General features: G+C 35.3%; 2 protein-coding genes across 25 annotated transcripts in view; one reads left to right on the forward strand and one right to left on the reverse strand.

The window, feature by feature from the left end:
• The window catches only part of TIMP4 (TIMP metallopeptidase inhibitor 4), a 109496-nt gene extending 104616 nt beyond the window's left edge, over nucleotides 1–4880 (forward strand). For all 14 annotated transcript variants that reach the window (XM_042823618.1, XM_042823611.1, XM_042823616.1 and 11 more), the window contains 3 exons: nucleotides 1449–1563; nucleotides 2209–2333; nucleotides 2476–4880. In XM_042823618.1, coding sequence (XP_042679552.1) covers nucleotides 1449–1563; nucleotides 2209–2333; nucleotides 2476–2673 — 438 coding nt within the window. In that variant the 3' untranslated portion in view covers nucleotides 2674–4880. The remainder of the gene's footprint in view (nucleotides 1–1448; nucleotides 1564–2208; nucleotides 2334–2475) is intronic.
• The window catches only part of SYN2 (synapsin II), a 144475-nt gene that overhangs the window by 75142 nt on the left and 50436 nt on the right, over nucleotides 1–18897 (reverse strand). For all 11 annotated transcript variants that reach the window (XR_006169712.1, XR_006169711.1, XR_006169713.1 and 8 more), the window contains exon 5: nucleotides 7879–7968. Coding sequence is in view for 4 of the 11 variants with exons in the window: in XM_042823597.1 (XP_042679531.1) it covers nucleotides 7879–7968 (90 nt within the window). In the remaining 7 variants the exon portion in view is untranslated. The remainder of the gene's footprint in view (nucleotides 1–7878; nucleotides 7969–18897) is intronic.

Consider the following 18897-nt stretch of genomic DNA (forward strand, 5'->3'; position numbering starts at 1 on the left):
GCTTCTGTGTCTAATATACCTCAAATAAGGCGGATTTAAGTGTATGCAAGGGATTCCAGTTCCAAAGGTGACAGGAATTAAAGACTTTTATGGGGAGTGAGGAAGGCCTGGGGCTCCAACTGGAGCTCTGCTTTAGCTCTGAGGCAGATTCCCTGCAGCACATGACCCGTTTCTGCTTCTTTATCTTGTTGAGAAGATCGTTTACATTTGGCTTCTATCTAATGAAAGTAAGCACACTATCCATCATCATTACATACATTTTCTATTACTTTCACTGTAGCTCTGTGCAGGATGCTGTGGTTTTTTTGTTTGTTTTTGTTTGTTTTTAGCTGCTCTTCTGGATATTTTTTTCTTTTGATTATGTTTTCTTCTTTTACTAAGTATTTCAAATGAGTGCCTAATGTTTTTGGACGGGAAGAGCAATGACAACACCTTTGACTATTTTTATCATTCTATAAAAAAGGCTTCAAAAAAACCTAACATATTACTGTGCGTTTTGTAGCACTCTGTACTATTTAAATCTCCTGAGAGAAATTGAGTAATATGAACATATTTTCCAGGGACACCAGCTGCAACAGAGAGAGCTTGCCCATGAGAGCTGTGAACCTTGCAATTGTCCACAGCTGTCAACACACAGCATGATGTAACGAAACGGGGCCCACGGAGTGCTGGGGCTTCAGTTATGTCATACTAGGTGATGACAGGCATTCTGAAGTTGATTAGCATCTTACGGTTCCTTCTCACATTTAGAAATAACTAATTTTGTTTCTGTCTTTTAATGGCTCTCTTAGCCATAACTGGAATTCTTGATTAGGGAGCAGACAATCTGACCACTGCATGGGCTTTAGTTCTGAACCTATCCATGGTGGTGCTGCAGGACTGAAATTCTAAGAGCTAGCTCCCATTTTCTAACAGTTCTTAGAGAAGGTTGCGTTGGGCAAAATTATCAACTGGATGTGGAAAAACGGTATTCTTTACTGACAGAATATAGGAAAAGTGCTCCATTTCCTAGCACGTTTTATGTTCTTGAATTTGCACACCATTACGCTGATCAAGATAAGATCTTCCATGCAGTAATTTTTTCATCTTTAAAGATTCAACACTGCAGCACTTTGTTTAAGATGAGTGCTGTGTCTCTTTTATTCCATTTAATGAAAGATGTGAGTAGAATATCATGCGAAGAGAAAGCTTTAGAGAGCCATTTAAAACACTTAGAAAATCAGATTTTGAAATGATTTTTTTTTTTAAGGCCTAACATCCTTCTAAAATAACAGACAATTCATTTTATGTGGAGATGGGGCCTAATGGTTGGTATTTTCTCATAGAAATTCAAACTTCAGAGCTTTTTTTTCCAAAAGATGCACCATATAATTATTTCAGCTGTTGCTTGCAATGGTTTTTCGTGTTTCTTTTCCTCCCTCTGACTTAAACTTTCTGATAATTTTCAGATGTTTAAAGGATTTGAAAAGCTCAAGGATGTCCAATATGTCTATACTCCCTTTGATTCATCACTCTGTGGAGTGAAACTAGAAGCAAACAACAAAAAACAGTACCTTTTGACAGGTAAAACACAATAAAACTAATGTACGTATTAAAAAAAAAAAGTAACTGCTCAATGTCAAATTTCACCAACTTTGAAAAAAAAAACCTATTAATTTCTGTGCTAATTAATACAAAAAGAATTAAATGGGCAAGTTGTATAAAGCTGTAGTTAATGTGCAATCTTACATGTTTTCCATCCTTTATCTGAAGATCTTAAAACAGTTTCAGAGGAAGTTGAAGCCAATAACTATGCAGTTAGTAAATAGGAGCTATGCATCACCATCATTATTCATTTAAAAGCAACAGTACCAGTTTTCCTATGAATGCAAATGTATGTAGTGAGACAACCCATACCTACATTATGCCACATTTGGTGTTGTAACTGCAGATTTATACCTATAGAGTCCTGTAATCTTGTCCAAGATATTAGCTCATTTACATCCATCCCTTGTTTGTAGATTATCAGCATCTTTTGAGAAATGTCCTTGTTAAATCTTTAGCATCTATTCAGGAGGATAACTGTGACATTTTAAATAAAATTTACTGAAAGAACTGTGAAGTATGAATTTGGTGCATTTAGTTACAAACTTTCAACTTCAATTTAGTTCAGTATTTAGAAAATAGTTTCATTTGCTTGCCTTATTTTCCTTATTTCCCATGCTGTAGGCCAGATTTTAAATGACGGTAAAGTCCTCATCCATTTATGCAACTACATTGAACCATGGGATGATTTATCCTTGTCTCAAAAGAAGAGTCTTAATCAGAGATATCAAATGGGCTGTGGCTGCAAAGTAAGTATAGAACAAAATACTCCTTAGTGGTAGAGCTCACCTTTCAGGAAAGAGCATTTTTCACTGGTGGAATACACCACGTATTTTACTGTTCTTTTAGAAACCTTCAATTTACTGAATTAATGTACTGTTTCACGTTTAGATTACTACCTGCTACACGGTGCCCTGCTCAATCACTGCACCAAATGAGTGCCTCTGGACAGACTGGCTGATAGAAAGAAAGCTATACGGGCACCAAGCCAAGCATTACGCCTGTATCAAGAGAAGTGATGGCACTTGCAGCTGGTACCGAGGTGGCCCTCCCCCAGAGAAAGAGTTTATTGACATCAGCGAACCTTAAAGTGATCACTTCCTAAAAAGCCTTGGAGTCTAATTCCATCAAAAATTGCACGCTCACAGCTTTGAACTGCTATCGTCTAATGTATCCACTGCTTAGAAACAAAAACAAATTGTCCTGTAAAGCTAAAGTACGAGTCTTTGGAATTGGCACTCAGGCAAGAAGAGGAACAAATCTCCCTGGAGATAGCTACTCCTTAAGTCCTGCTTTGTACAGAGAGGCTCAAACTGAGAATGCTGCTCTGTGTTTTATAAGGCATAACAAGTTTCCTTTTTTTTTACCAATATGAATGTATGAGAACATAAGAATGGTCAGAAATCTGTCCCTATTTCTGCTAACCTACAGATTGAAAGAGCTCCATATTTTGTTTCAAATCATTCTGATGAACTAATGAATGTTTTATAGAACTATTTTTTTCCCATATGAAAGTCTTCTGATACAAAAGAATTACTGTACAGTGTATATGTCAAGTATTTTAACAATCTGCTATAAAAGATTCAAAAATCCTTGTTTTCTCCTTACCTTTTCAAACAAGTTGAACACTTTTGTGATTAAAACAATCTATGCTCCACATTGTTTGTTAATTATGTCACAGGTTTCTTTAACTACCGAGTTGTAACATTCACTGATAATTAAGTTAAAACACAAACTCAATAATCAAAATCCCAATATCCAACTCAATATTCTACAAGGTGTAGCTAGTCCATAGGAAAGTAAAGGCAGATGTTCTAATGCTTCAGCATTGTATGGAATCAACACAAATAAGAACAGGTGAAAACTGCTTACACGTTTACAGAAACCACGTCCATCATCACTGCAGCTGTAGTAATTAATAGTGCCTCTCTAATTATGTGACTAGAGCAATTTATTTCAGCACTGTTAAAGCCTTGGCTTCAGAAACTCACATGAAAGTAAATGCACAAATATTTAATAACTTACACTGCAAGAGATTTCTAAAAAGCTCTCAAATATTTGACCATATTTAATTATAAATTAAATTTACATTAATGATTTTTCATTCATGAATGTTCATTGTAATCTGTCACAATGAGCTTGGCAACTTGTGAACTTATCCTAGAGTTACAACAGTTTGCCTTCAATTTTTGGGGGGGCTTTAACTATTAAGAACTGATTGCTGTAGTTAGTAGCCATTCTCACACATACATAAGTTTACGAAAGCATCTCAATTCACAGTGGTAAAACTGCAGAAGTTATGTCATTCAGAGCCAAAGTTTAGACCGCTGTTCAAGCAGTGCTCGTGTTCTAGAAACTGGATGAGAACCATGATCCATGTTATGCATCCTATGTTTTAATCTAATTTTCTTTACTGGGTTTCTTGAAAATCATTCCAATTTTGCCTAAGGATTACCCTCTCATATTACTCAAATAGGAATTTAGAACTGCAAACACTGCAAAACCAACAGGAACACTCAGCATTATTCCTTTGAGGGAGAGTTGCCTATGTCCCGTAGTAGGGACATAAATGTTGCCTGTCATTTTTATTTACAGTCCTAAATTAAAACATCATACATTTGTGTTGCCAAATACAACGCCGATTTAGTTTTCTGTTTTGCCTAAGCCAAACAAAAAATTACCAGTTGGGCAGTTTCAGCCACTGACACACGTGTGCACACAACTACTTACCTAAGGGAAATATGAAGGCCACCCCTCTTCCGACTGATATTGCAAAGACAACATTGGCAGTGCTAATTGCTGCTAGTGCTGTGCATTTATATTAACAGTTCACAGACAAATTGAAAAAAAGAGAAAAAAACAACAACAAAAAAACCAGGCATAAATTCTTCCTGTCAAGCCAAAACAATTCATAGACAAGTCTGGAAAAGAACCTCGATAATGATACAAGGTCCAAATCAAGCACATGGCTAGTTAATATTTCACACATGGACAGTATAGCATTTGTTTCCTAAAGTATTTTGATGTAATGGTGCATTTTGAATATCACTCAGCAGAAAACAGATAATTTCTGCTTTTAAATGAAACATAGTTCCATTTCTTTTTCAGTTTTATAGTAAGTAGACCTTAAACTGAACTAACCAAACTCTCATTGTCTTCTTTGTAGACATTGTAAAAATAAATGTTTTCCTCGGTATTTATGAACAAGCTATAACATGAATTGTATGTTATAATGAGTTTTTAAAATGTTTTATATTTGATCTGCCATAAAGTATCCAATATGAAGTATTTCAAAATTACTGGCTGTCCAGTTTGATTTCTGTCTGAACTGAAATCTTGCCACACTTCCCATAATGGATGATAAAAAAGATGTTGGTTTTTTTTCATATCAATAAATATTTCAAGAAAAGATTTTAAGAAAACCAAACCCTCTCAAAATGATTTCTTATTTTCCCTGAAAAACTGATACAGATTACGAAAAACATTAAGTAGTGCTGATTTTTAGATGTTACTTTCCTAGATACAGATTTATTTTTCACAGCAGTGGCATTGGTACATGTTGTTAGGAAGGTCAGAGCAGAAATACAGCCTGGTACAACATTCTATTTTAATTTGAAAATGACTCATGTGACTTATAATTAGAGAAAAGATCAGGTGAATGCTGAAAAAATAAAATCCTTAAGTATTGATGTTTTTTTTTTTCTTTTGACACAATGTTTTAAGTTAAGTTTTATTAAAATGCCCAGCAATTAGAGTGAAGAATTTTTTTCCTGATATAACATAGGAGGTGGGAATGTAGTGAAATAAAGAGAACCTAATTACTGAGGGAAAGGCTGTAAATATGACTCAACTAGCAATGAGTTCAGAAAGCTTTACAGCATTTTGTATAGTCTAATCAATTTGAGATGAATGTTTCTGTTTCAAGAAGTGTTTCTTTAGCAGCTCCAGTTTTACACAAAAGAATGGCATCTTTGTTTATTTACCTTTTACTGATGCCTGAAGACTCAGTACAAACGATCACCAGAGTATGAAAGAAACAAAAAAAACAGAAGCACAACTGGCAGCTCAGCCAAAAACTCAATTCACAGATCCACAGTTTTCCCCTGCTCTCCCCCTTACCCCTCAGTGGGTTGAAGTGGATGAAAGGAACTCTAGCTTGTGATTTGGGGGATAAGACATGAATGAACGAGCACAAAAGGAACTACAAAAAGTTAAACAGTAAAAATTAAATTCTATAAAAGTAAATGCAAACAAGGCAGGCCACAAATAGTGTTAAAAATAAAAATTCAAATAGCATATTATTTCAATTTATTAACTAAGAAACTAAAGATATCAAAATTGTTTTACCACTTATTCTAGAAATTCAAATAAAAATGCTATCTAATATGATGCTGCCTGATTATTTTTCAAGTCACAAAGTTCCCAGAATTTCATCAGAAGGCAAAACCACACAAATGATCTGCAGCATAATCATATATTACAGCATATTTGAATGACATACAGCAAGGCAATGCCGAAGCAGAGAATAATTTTTCTAGATTAATATTCATTGCATAGAAAAACATGTAAAAAATTTACTCAAATGTGGAGAGTAGGGGCATTCAAAAGTTTGAATAAAAGACAAATAACTTATCAGTGCAGACATTAATAAGCAACATAGAGGAAAAAAATTACCCAAAGGGAAGGAAAAGGGAAAAAACATCCCAACGTTTTTCATACTCTGTTAAACAAGCAAAATACGTCAAATGAATGCATGAATCTTCTTCTTGGTGTCTGATTACAAAATTTCAATTCAATTAGTTGTTTAAAAATAGTGTGAATTACCTCTATCAAATAGTGTTATCGTGCTTTTGGTATCTGTTGCAGTTTCTACTGAATTAAATAGGAGGCATTACATTCAGAGTTTCTTAGTAAAACTAAGAAATACCTTAAAAGGTCTGTTTTTTCAATAGGACAATGACTTGTAGCTGATAAAATAATGAAGAACAATTACTTTTGTGCAGGAAATTACAGAAAAGCATTAATTTGCCATTCTAAGAATAATAGGAGACATAAAATGTATAGCATTAAAGAAAGAAAACATATTGCAAAACAAAAGAGGTGGTTCTGTTTCTCTACCTACTACTAATATATCCCCAAGACATAAAAATATACATTTTATGAAACTGTTTTTCCTGACAAATCCATCAACAGAAACATCTTTCAATTCCCAAATTATTGCCTATGCAGAATTAGATCTGCTGCTCCATATCAGTAACCATTCTCCCTTGACTCCACAAAACTCCTGTGTAGCAGATTTCCTAAGTACATATGTGTAGCAATGGTTCTTTTCCTCAGTGTCTTATACAATAAAAGAGTAACATCTGTGAGTCAATAGTCCAAAGGGACTAGAGAGGAGAACTGGGTAAGTTCTGAAGTGCCATCTGTGATGATAGAGTCCTAATCAAAATGGACGAAGCAATCACAGCTTGAGGACCTTAAATAAACAGCTAACTAATGCATTTATCAGGAATACACTCAGGAAAGAATTTCTGTTTAGAAAACCATGAAAAGAATACATATGTGTCCAATGTAAGATGTGTTTTCTTTAGGTTATGTGCATTCTGCATATGCAGGCACAAAAATAATCACAGTTGCACGTTCACCAGCAAGTTGGAAACTGTGCTTACATCCTGCCAGACCAGTTTCAAGAGAACAGTCACACTGATGCACCCTCTTCCAATCTATCTTCAAAAACAACTTGGAGGACATAGGAAACTACTTCCATCTAAAGATCGAAAATTTGTAGGGTAATTTTATTTTAGGAAAATGTTAAGTGAAGATCACAAGTGTCACTTTAATGAACACCTTTCTATGTGTAAAGGGCTGGAAATCAAACAATGTCAGCTCAGGTACATGAACATGTAAGTCACAAACACCCTAATTTTAGGTATGTTCAAAGTTCTACAGTTGTAGGCAGATCATCCAGATAAATAATGAACTCTTCAAACATATGTTAAAGAATTAGTTTGAAGCAAAACATAAAAGTAACCCCTGTACTTTAATAGTTCTGTGTTTTTACAGCCATTTAATCTCTTGAAGTCTGAGGCTGATTAGTTGAAAAAATGTTAGCTTGTTAGTTCTAACATCTTCATTTAGCCACCACAATGCTTTCAAGTGATCACCACATATCATCCCTCTGACAGCTACCAAAATAGCTTTTAAAATAGATAGTAAATGAGAAATGGATCATGTGTGTTTACAGTCACTGTTTAACAGACAGTTAACTAAAGCAGTACTGGTACCTGTACATACCATTTCCTTGTGGTTTGGATAGAACGTTTGCTCAATTAACGGGAACTTCTCTGGACCCAGAGTTTTGTAGACAGACACCAGCTGGGCAAACTGTAAAGCAAGGCAAAACAGAATCTCAGGAGACCAACCACATTCTGCTGAAGGGTTCTTATACCATCGCCTTGCTTTTAGTCTTCTATGTTTCATAAACTCAGCATAAAATACACAAATAACATCTAATTTCTCTCACTTCTACACATCTTTTTAATCCACCCAAGCTATGACATCTTATATAGAGAAAAAAAGAACAGTACCTCTAAGAGTTAACCCTCACACCTACATGAAATGAAATAAATTGGAATACTGATTTCAGACACCTCATATTCTGCATATTTTAAGCTGACTTTGTGATGAAGTCATGATACTGCATTTCCTACCATCTTCAATCCAAAGATAAAATATATTTCACATTAATTTACCTTCTGGCACTTCAATGACACTGAAAGGCAATTTTGCAAAATTGGAAAGCAGAGAAAAGCAATAACTAACTGTGTCATATACAAGTCAGATGAAGAGGAAACAAGAGCATTTTTATTTCCTAGGCTCTAGCCATGTACCTTAGCCACATAGCCATTCTTCCACTGTCTTCAATCAACAGTGATGCTGATAATTTAAACAGTTACGCGTTATTGGCTCTTCTATTAACTTTTTCTCTCTGGGCCCTTTCAACAATGCATATCCACTCTATCTATAACGTAGACAGTAGTAAAAACACAAAAAGCCAAGAAATATTTAAACACAAAAATGCAATCTTTTATTAAATAGAAACACATTTAAGGGCTGTTCTGTTTAGTGAGCAGATCAGCTCTTCTGCTCTAACAGTCCAAAAACCCAAATCTCTTGAAATTACAGCTTAGCAAATGAGGTTTCTAGGGAGCAAGATGACTTTGGCAGTCAGAAGACCACTATTGTTTCAAGACTCCAAAGCTCTGGCTTGTACATGCCCATGATGTGTTTAGTTGTCATTATGCCAACATGAGACATAAACAAATTAGCACAACAGTTTCAATAGTGGGATTTGCTGGTTACAAACAGGAAAAAAGCAAAGAACAATACAAGTCTGTCTGTGATGCGGTATGATCAAAATGCTCTGTTAATGCAATTGAGGGTGAAGGGATAGTAAAAACCATTTAAAGGGGAAAAAAAATGATGAAAGCTTTGCATTGCATATCCAGCTGGCATAAAAAATTTGTTTAATTTAGTGGTGTTTACTTAGGTTTGGTAAAACACATATTTAAATTTTGAAGACCAGTGGAAAATACCTTAACGATGAATAGTTTTCACCAGAAACCTAAAAAATCCTAGTTGGATATGTGCTGTAGAAAAAAGACCTCAAGGAAAGGAAATATTATCACAGCTACCAAAATAAGGTGGTTTGTGAATAGAATTCCTGGCAACTTACTATTTATTCCTGTCCTTATCCAAGATCCAAATTTAAAATTTCATGATGAAATACTGTCTATTAAATACATGATTTTAGCCAAACCATTATGTTAAAATAAGTCATTTAGTAATAAATCTATCTTTATGTAAAGTTCTTTTAAAAAAATTATTTGTAGGATTTCCTGTAATTCTTTCCTGATTTTTTTCCCCATTTTTACTGAAAGATGGTGAGAAAAATGACACTCTTCGTGGAGATAATGACATTCATTCAAAACATAAGAAAACTGCATTTCATATCAATGCTGACAAATGTTTACTTAGTTAAAATAGTACTAACCACACGTAATACACATGTATCACTCTGAAGTACATATAATCTAGTAGTTAAGCTATGGAATAGCACACAGGAAAACTAGGTTTAAATTTCCTGAGGCAGAGAATATGAACGAAGTCAGACACCCCACAGAACTGGGGGCTGATTTATTCCTATTCCCTACTGGATCTCTGCTTCACTCACGTCTACTCTTTTAGGAATTTCTTGTTGAACTTTATCCCTAAAAAAGCGATCTGATAAACTCAACCCAAATTCACATAACAGTTCTGGCATTTTAATTGTACATCCATAAACTACTGATTGTTTTCCGTACTTTCCTTGAATTCTGGACAACTCATGAAAAACAAAATTAACAAGAAGTTCATTAAAACAGAATAGCAATTAAATGTGATCTAGACTACATTTTCTATATTTTCCTTTTGAGCAGTTAAACCAAAAATTTTAAAAAAAACATCAGCTACACAGATTGAATCAAATTACCACTTCTGAAAATCCTGCTCTACCTGGATATTTGAGAAGATGCACAGAGCTTGCAAATACATTGAACATGGATAGCACGTGGCACCTCTTCTGCTTTTCTACCTAGACTGGGTACTAGTCTAGTACCTGCTGGGAACTGCAGTAACAATTCTGATTAGACTTGTTTGTAGGCCTTACCCAAGTAAGACGGGAAAAAAAACAATCTGTGCTAAAATGACCTAATTATTGCTCTGTCTATAAAGTTTTGAAAGTGTTTCAATTTACTGCACTAACTAGTCTGACCTTAAATTATGCCTTCAAATCACAGTAAGGTTTATTACATTCTTACCTGGGCAAGAGCAAACTATTTCTAGACTATAAGCTACTGAATCAATACCTAATCCCATGGTGAACGTTCTCTGGTATGGGATGAACAGAGAACACTGGCAGAGCTACATGGTATGTATATAAAGCATTTTGTAGGCATATCAAAAGTCCTGTAAGTTTTCAATGGTTATTAAACAAAATAACTTCAAAGAACTTAACATTTCAGCAGGAGTCTTTGGAGATGGTGCCTCTCAAAAAGAACAGGATAAAATCACTTTTTCTCCTCTCCAATAAAGCATGACAGATAAGAAGAAATAATAAATCAAAAAGATTGTGACTTTTTGACTTGATAGGAAAGCTTTATGGGATTTCGTTACACTAAGAATAGAATCCCATAAATTTGACTGCATTTAGTGCACTCTATCAGTGAATGGCTGAAAAAAGTCACTTGGTTAATCTCAAAGATCTGAATAATGATTTGCTTATTGCTTTACATGAGTTCAAACGCGTTTAATTACAATCATCTCATCCCTGAAACAGTCATATGTTTTTTCCTGAACAAAATGCAAACTTTCCCTTTGAAAAACTAATTAGCTATGATGGTGCTTTGTGTCACCTTTAATTACAGCAAGTTTGTAGTCTCCCTTTTCCGATAGAATGATATGTTGCACCATTGTCCATTCTAGTGGAGAGTTTCATGGTATGTTGAATAAAATTTTGATGCAACAAACTACTTCACATTTGCCTGTAAAATTGTTCCCTTCTAGGGTAGTGTCTCTCGCCTACATACTACAAGACCAGTTTTGTCAGAGATTTTCCTTTTTGTGTGTGTTCACTACCTATGCTCTTTAGAATTTAAGGCTGGCTTCAACTGACAGTGGAATAAGTCCAACTGCCCATTAATACTGCATGGTAACAAATGGTCTCACGACTGCCTGGACTCTAAACCAGGTGAGCTGACATTCCCCAGCAGTAGAGAAACAAGTTTTTTAAAAAAGTTGATCATTATGTTGCCAAAAAAACATTGCTTTGAGATTTACCTTATCTTTGACTGCTGAGATGTGAGCATTTTATTCTTGCATACCCACATGAAAATTTGCCCTTTCACAAATAGAAATGAAATGCATATCAGTGTTTGTGGTTGAAGCTGCTGAAGTAAAATTTTTAAAGTTTCTAACATAATTTCAGTACTCATTATTTCTGAGAGCTTTCTTTGAACATATATTTCTTAAAAGCAGACGATGAACAACAGTTGGAAGATTGGACTGTGTTAATCAAATGTTGCAACGCATTGACTTCTTTTAACCCTTTTCAGATCCCACCCTGAAAAGTGCTCTGATGAAGGAAAACCATTTTTAGGCTGCGGCTTGTAAGTCTGGACCTTCAAGGAAAAATATGGCTGCCTTGTAAGAGTAAGAAACATTCAAAAGCACAAACACTCAGCATCATTAGTGCAAAGATAGCAGACCTATGGAAGCCAGCAGACTGAGCGACAAATACTTGTAGGCCCTTCAGTGGGAAAAGAAATCAAGTGATTGTGTGGAAGGGTACATTTGACATACATACTGTGTGGGAGTGAATTTAACCAAGATTTTTCATCATCCCTTATTTTTACAATTCCTGCATTTGCTGGTACTGGTTTTTTTTTTACTTCTCCTACTACCTGAGCAATATCTGTGTTACTCCTTTTTTTGTCGTAATACTGGCTCTTTGCTGTGATTCAGCTACACTGTATCAAGTATGTAAGTACTTTTCCAGAAGGCATTTACACATTTGATGAGTTGATACCTACAATGAAAATCACAGAGAACAGACAGCAGACTGTAACTTCAGAACTTTCTGTCAGTAGAATATGACAGACAACTTAATGAAAGTATTCAAACTTTCAAAGTCAATTCAGAGTTTGACGTGGTAACTTAACAGTGAAACACTGCCTACAAATTAGTTTGGGCACATTAACAGAATACAGATAACAGGAAGAATTGGGCACATTAACAGAATACAGAATACAGGGAGCTGACAGAAGATCTTGATGTTCCTGCAGTAGTTTTCCTTTATTACTATGCAAAGCCAAATAACACAGTTGGACTGCGAATGGAAAGATAAGTTACAGGGAACTTTCATCATAATTAAAGCAGTAATTTTATAACACAAACTGAATTGCTTCCCAATCTTTTTCGGGTCCAGCCTCACACGAGAACATTGATGCTGATCACCAAGTTGAGCTGCCCTTCCACACAAGTTTTAATTCAAGTCCTGCTGCTCAGCCCATTACTCGGGGACTAACATCTTGTTCTTTCCTCCACTTCACCCTTGACAGCAGCTGCAATCTCCTCAGCTCCTTCATCTTCAACTCCCTCCTTACCCACTGGAATGTCTATCTGCACCTACTGAGATGAAGGTGTTGAGCCTGTGTGGATTGTTGTTTATCCTTCCCAGAAAGATCTGAGCATTTCTGCTTCAAGTTATCAGAATTTCCACAGGCGTTTATTTGATTTCTCTAGCTTTCCTGCAGTATAAATATATCTCCTCTCACTTCAATTGCAATCACAACTGCAAATAACTGCTGGAATACTTTCCCATCAGTTACATCTGACAAGGTATACAAATCACTAAGAACTTCAAAAGGATAATACAAAAATCACCTCTAAATAAAAACCTCATGCCTTTGAAAAAGGTGCAGATATAAACTGCTCTCATGAGAGTAAATTTTTTCTTTCCTCCAAGAGTTAGAGAAGGATGTTTAAAAAAAAAAAAAGCTAAAAAAAGCTAAGAGTATCACAGTCAGAGGTAGAAAAACATTTCATCCTGACTTGCAAATTTGAGTAGCAAGGCATCTGGCAATGCAAAACACCTTGACTAATGGCAGAGGCAGTGACAGAACGTCCAGACACTGAGGAAAGTGAGAATTAAGGAAAATATGAAAATTAAAAAAAAAAAAAAAAAAAAATAGTTACAAGCATAAAGCATGGAAACAGATAAACAGATCAAGTGGGGATTGTCAGAGAAGAACTAGTCATACCATGCAGCCAAGATCAAGATGACTTGGAACTTCTTATTTTAGAATGAAAAGATAGAAAAAGAAACAATTTTTTGAACTGAGTCATTGAAATAAAAACTCTTTCTTGGGTGCAGTTGGCAGCCATATGAATGTGCAGTTGATTCCACTGTTATGGGAACACTGAGTTCAGCGTCCTCTTCAAGGAAACATTTGTGCACCTGTTTACTTTAATAAGACTTGGGTGTGTGCTTAAGCACTTTTCAGAAGATTTTCAGTCTCACTACAATAAAGAGATTTTATTGTGTTTTCTTTTTGTTGCTCCCCTCCTCCAGTATGAGATTCTCCAGTTAAAATATTTTACAGGACGGTATTCATAAATCTGAACTGTAAAGTACTTGGAAAACATATAATCAATTTACATATAAGTACTTTACAGTTCAGATTTATGAATACCGTCCTGTAAAAGTTGCATGCTCCATGAAAAAGAAAAGTAATTCACCGCTAAAAACTAATCATTATTTAAAGTTCTCTGCTGTTCTCAAGTAATCTCATGCGAGCTTTCATATTTTAGGAAAGTAAACTTTAGCAACTGCATTCCTGCAATAAAAAGCAAAAAAGGATTTGCTTATTTAATGCAAAAGTAGCTTCAGATTTTTTTCACTGCATTCTTGAATTTTTGCGCAAAGTTGTTGTCACTTTGCCCTGTTCTTCTCTATGAATAGGTGTAAACAGGAAATGACTGTTTGATGTAGATTCCTTTGTAACGTATTTAAAAAAAAAAAAAAAAAAAAAAAAAAAAAAATCAATAATTATAATGTTCTTTGCTCCATGCAAAATGCATTCAAACTCAAAATGCTAAATGCATTCAAACTCACTAGTAAGTTACTTTTAACCAAAAAGCTTAAAATGTTTTTACCTTCCTGCTGACACAGTTTCGTGAATTTACTTTCAGCTCCTGCACTACAAATCCATCAACGCGTTTTAGCTTTAGCTGGCAGACTGAGCAAAGACACCCAGATCTTCACTGGCTGACAGAGAAGAAAACTACAGATTTTATGCTTAAAGTTCTGCCCAGATCAGAACTAGAAGAATAGCACATGTGGACTGTTTGTTCTCTGGCTGTCCTACAGAAAACCCTTCAGTTGAATAAGAACCATGAAACCAGTATTTAAAAAATATTCTCCCTTTGTGTAATTGCTTTCAAAGAGGCAAATTGAATTTGTTGAGGGGACTGCCACACATTGTGATATCAACCTGTTCAGACATTGTCAGACACGCAATGACATCCAGTAACCAGGAAAGCAAATCTAGAGGAAGAGAGGTGCAGCCCTTGGTCTCCACTCCTGAAATGAAGGAACTGCTTTTGCCACCTTGGCTTCCTAAAGCATAAGAGTAGAAAAAGGATACTAAACAGCATGAGTGGGTGGGATCCACATACTCCCATATTTCGGCTGCTCACTGTCCCCAGTATTTTCTATCAGGTAGATCAACCTTGCTAGCATGGTTGAAAACACAATTTATTTGGTAAGACATTTAGATTTTATCTCATTAGGACAAAATAGCACTGAAGGTTGACTCATAAAATTAAGTTTACAGTAAATAGATTTTCAAAAAGACTTTTCTTATGGACATTTATTTTATGTTATTCATTCTCCAGAAAATACTATGACACAATATTGAAACTTATCTATGTGCCTGTGTCTGCCTACTGGCATAGCTTCAATAATTTCTGTCAACAGGAAGCTGGAATGAACAGAGCTCATTTCTTTTATATGCTTTTCCCTGCAGAGTGCCTGTAACCTTCTTGTCAGTGCCCCAGTCTGCAGCTCAGACTATCAAAGTATATCTTGAAAAGTGAGAAAGCACAAAAGTGCAACTTTTATAGCAACAAATGAAGGAGAAAAAGAAAGGAGAAAATATTCTGATACTATCAGAAAGCAACAAAGGACAGTCAAAAACAACCTTCCAGAATAGGAAGATGAGAACAGAGAAACAAAGTGTTCAGTAAGAGAAAGATGAAGATAAGTAAGGAGAAAATCTGCAAAAACAACACAAAGCAAAATGAACACATGAAGTCATGGAGTTACGTAAGTTTGGCAAAAGGAGCAAGATGGAAAAAATTTCAAATTTGCTCAAAACTCACTTGAGTGTTGACTCATGAATTGTAGGAAAAGGCACAAAGAGTAACTGATGTTTATAATACAATGAAGTCCAATAAAAGGAAAAATTGTAATCAGTCTCAGAATGAACACAGATGAGCAAGGAAATGACTTTTGGCATAACAGAGTGTATTATCACACTTCTCCGGCATTTCAAATCTTTAATAGCAATAAATTCCTACAATGAAATCAAGTCACAGTGATTTTTTTGGATATGAGCTTACATCTGGCACTCTACATTAAAAAAAAAAAGAATAGAATCTTTCAGGTGTCTTTAAAATATAGATAAGTCTGTTTTCTGGATCTTAATTCCACTCTTCCAGCTGTTGACCAGGAAAGAATTCCTATTTTTCTCCCTCTATTTCCCACACTGCTGAACAGGAGAATAATGTAGCACTTTGTCACTACGCCAACAGTTTTCTTCACTAGAGGCTGAGCCTGCTCAGTATCCAGCCTTCCCATCCGTGCAGCAACAGACACCCTTCACAGGTTGTTATGTCTATGCAGCAGCTTGACACGCTACAGTGGGCTCCTACATCCCTTCTGTGATTACAACAAGTCAGTGCTTCAAGTGCTCCCACCAGCTTGGCAGCAGCTAAGTCGTAATGCTCACATGTTTTCTGTAGGTTCTGCCATCTCCTTCACCAGAATGACTGTGTAGTTAATGTCTAAGTAGGCCCTTGAATCCTCCTAAACGAGCCAGCCTCCCAAAGTCCCGCTAACGAGAAGACAGATTTACAGACAGTCACAGAGCTGCTATGTTTTTCCTCTTCAGTAACAGAGGGAGAACAGCCATCATGGAATCTGGTTGATTACGCAAGGATTTTCTTCCTCTTCAAAAATATATATTTCTTACATACAACTGCAGGAATTGTCATCTGTGCTCTGTTAAAACATTATCAGTATCTGAACCTAAGAAACAGCAATTCAGTTTCTGTAATGAAAGAAACTGCTATGTCACAGCCAAAGTTTAATCAAAATAAAATAGTCTATTTATAGCAGCTATGGACATTGAACTTTACAGCTCCCAGCAAGGAAGCCAGAGTTTGTATGTTAAGTAACCTCACCTGTTAATTCTATCTCACTTTATAATTCCACTTACTGGATATTTGCTATACACAGTACAGATGAACAGTTAGCATGGATCACTGTTAGTGGTCTGTAGTACTCCAAGACTGTGCTTCTAAAATCAATATTTACAATTAAATGTAAAAATCAAGAGCAGAGTTCACTTGATGCAAACATTTAAACAATCAAATTTCACATTGATCATAATAGGAAGAATGCAGAAATACACTGGCAGAACAGTATTATATATTTTCTTTAAAATAGCAACACAATACAATGGATTTTATTCTTTTTTCAAGTATAGCCCTAATCATAAGCATGAGATCACTTCAGGCATTGGCATTATTTTCACTTTTTTTAATTATTTCTGTCCTCTGAGATTACATATTTTGCTTACTGACATCTACCACATACTGACATACTACCAGAAAGATTACAGTCTCATAAGCCTCAGTGAAGTAAGGTCTCGCTTATTTCTGGAATGAATTTTTCTGAAGTAAAATAGACAATAAAATAACTAGTCTATAAATCTTGGTGTTTCGTCAGTGAGATAACAGGTGCTGAACACAGCTTGATTTGAGTACTGTCATAAAATAGATTATAAAACCAGCAAAGAAAAATATATGCTTCTGTTATCAACTGAACCCAAGGTAACTATAAATTAACTAGGCCAATTTATCTCAATAGAACCTATGACTTTGCAACATGACAGTGCAAGGAAATATTCCAATTATTGTGAGAAGTTAACCTTAAAACAGTTCTTCCATAGCTCGGGATGCACTTAGTAATAACAACAAACAGTCTCTATTTGTAAAACTCATGCTTTCAACCTGAGTTCTGATGTTCTCACTAGCATTGAAGTAGAAGCCATCTCTAAAGCGAGGATCATGCATTTTTCATGAGGTAGGTGGTAAGTATTATCACAGAAGTGAAATAAGAGAAGTTCTGTAATAACCCAAGTCATTAACATATTTCAGTATGCAAACACCTCACCGCACACACATTCAATTCAATATTTTCTTTGCCACAGTTGCTAGCATCTTAAATTTTCAAAGGGCAATACGGTGCTTTGAACTTTTGACTTGCATTTGAAGGAACTATGTATGTCCCAACACTAGAAAACAGGATTTAAGACTTGATTTTAGAAATGTTTTGACTGTGTTCTGACAACTTTCCCACCACACTCCCATCTTTCAATAACATACAAATATAAAAGTTTAAATACAAACTTGCTGACTGCCTATTGGCAGTGACACAGAAACCTGCATCTGCAGATGCAGTGTAAAGCATCCTATCAGAAGATTACAGGAATGTGCAGTAGTTTCTAATGTCAGTCTGCCTTCAGAGTTGAAAAAATGCTGTGTTCTATGTTCTAATAAAAGCAAAGACCTGTTACTGCGGAGTTACTTAGGAAACAAAAGATCTTGTATTTAGGATTCTAGCTCTTGTTCTATTCCATGGCCCTCTGAATTCCCCTTCTACAAATTCTATATGGCTCTCCTGATTTTACACTTACGTAAATTCAAATTATTGATGTCCACAGCTAATTCAGTAATTTTTCAACCTCTAGGATCCAACGCAGCGAGTCTTTGTGTAACTTTGTGTTTTTCTGCTGTTACAGAATTTTAATTCACTTCTACAAATCAAATTTTCCATTATAGAAGAGATCTATTTCTTATCTATTAATAAGGACGATAGTTTGAATTTATCTATACTTTTACTTTGTAATTTTCATGCTTTTGAATCTGCAATTTTTATAGAAGTATTCATAAAAAACATCAGATCTTCCATGCTAGCGAGAACTGTTGAGAAAGGCAACCATGATGGCTGTGAAGAAATGAGTCTAATCTGCCATCAGTCTATGCACATTTTTGCTTACTTGCACTACTGCAAAGTTGACACGGACACTCATGGTTGCTGAATATGCTCTTTCCTGATGCTAAGATTCACATTATTAAAAAAAAATATGTATGAAGTGAAACCTATTTTTCTTCTTAGTTATTTTTCTTTAGAATATATTTTGCTGTCAGGATTTTACATAGGCAAAGTAGCATGTTTGAGTTTGGGTTAATCTAACAAGCTAGAAGATAGCAGTAAAATAAACAGGTCTTGCATTCTGCTGCATTACTTGAATATTTATGAGATTGGCTGCATCAAAGGACCGATGGATTTTTACCCTTTGAATACTAAATCCACACATGACCTGTAACAGGCTTACATGACATCTTGTAGTGGCCACCATCCCTAAA

Source organism: Centrocercus urophasianus, unplaced genomic scaffold (genome assembly GCF_019232065.1).
Source record: "Centrocercus urophasianus isolate 14NV4802_14NV808 unplaced genomic scaffold, USGS_Curo_1.0 seq_22, whole genome shotgun sequence".
Taxonomy (NCBI): domain Eukaryota; kingdom Metazoa; phylum Chordata; class Aves; order Galliformes; family Phasianidae; genus Centrocercus; species Centrocercus urophasianus.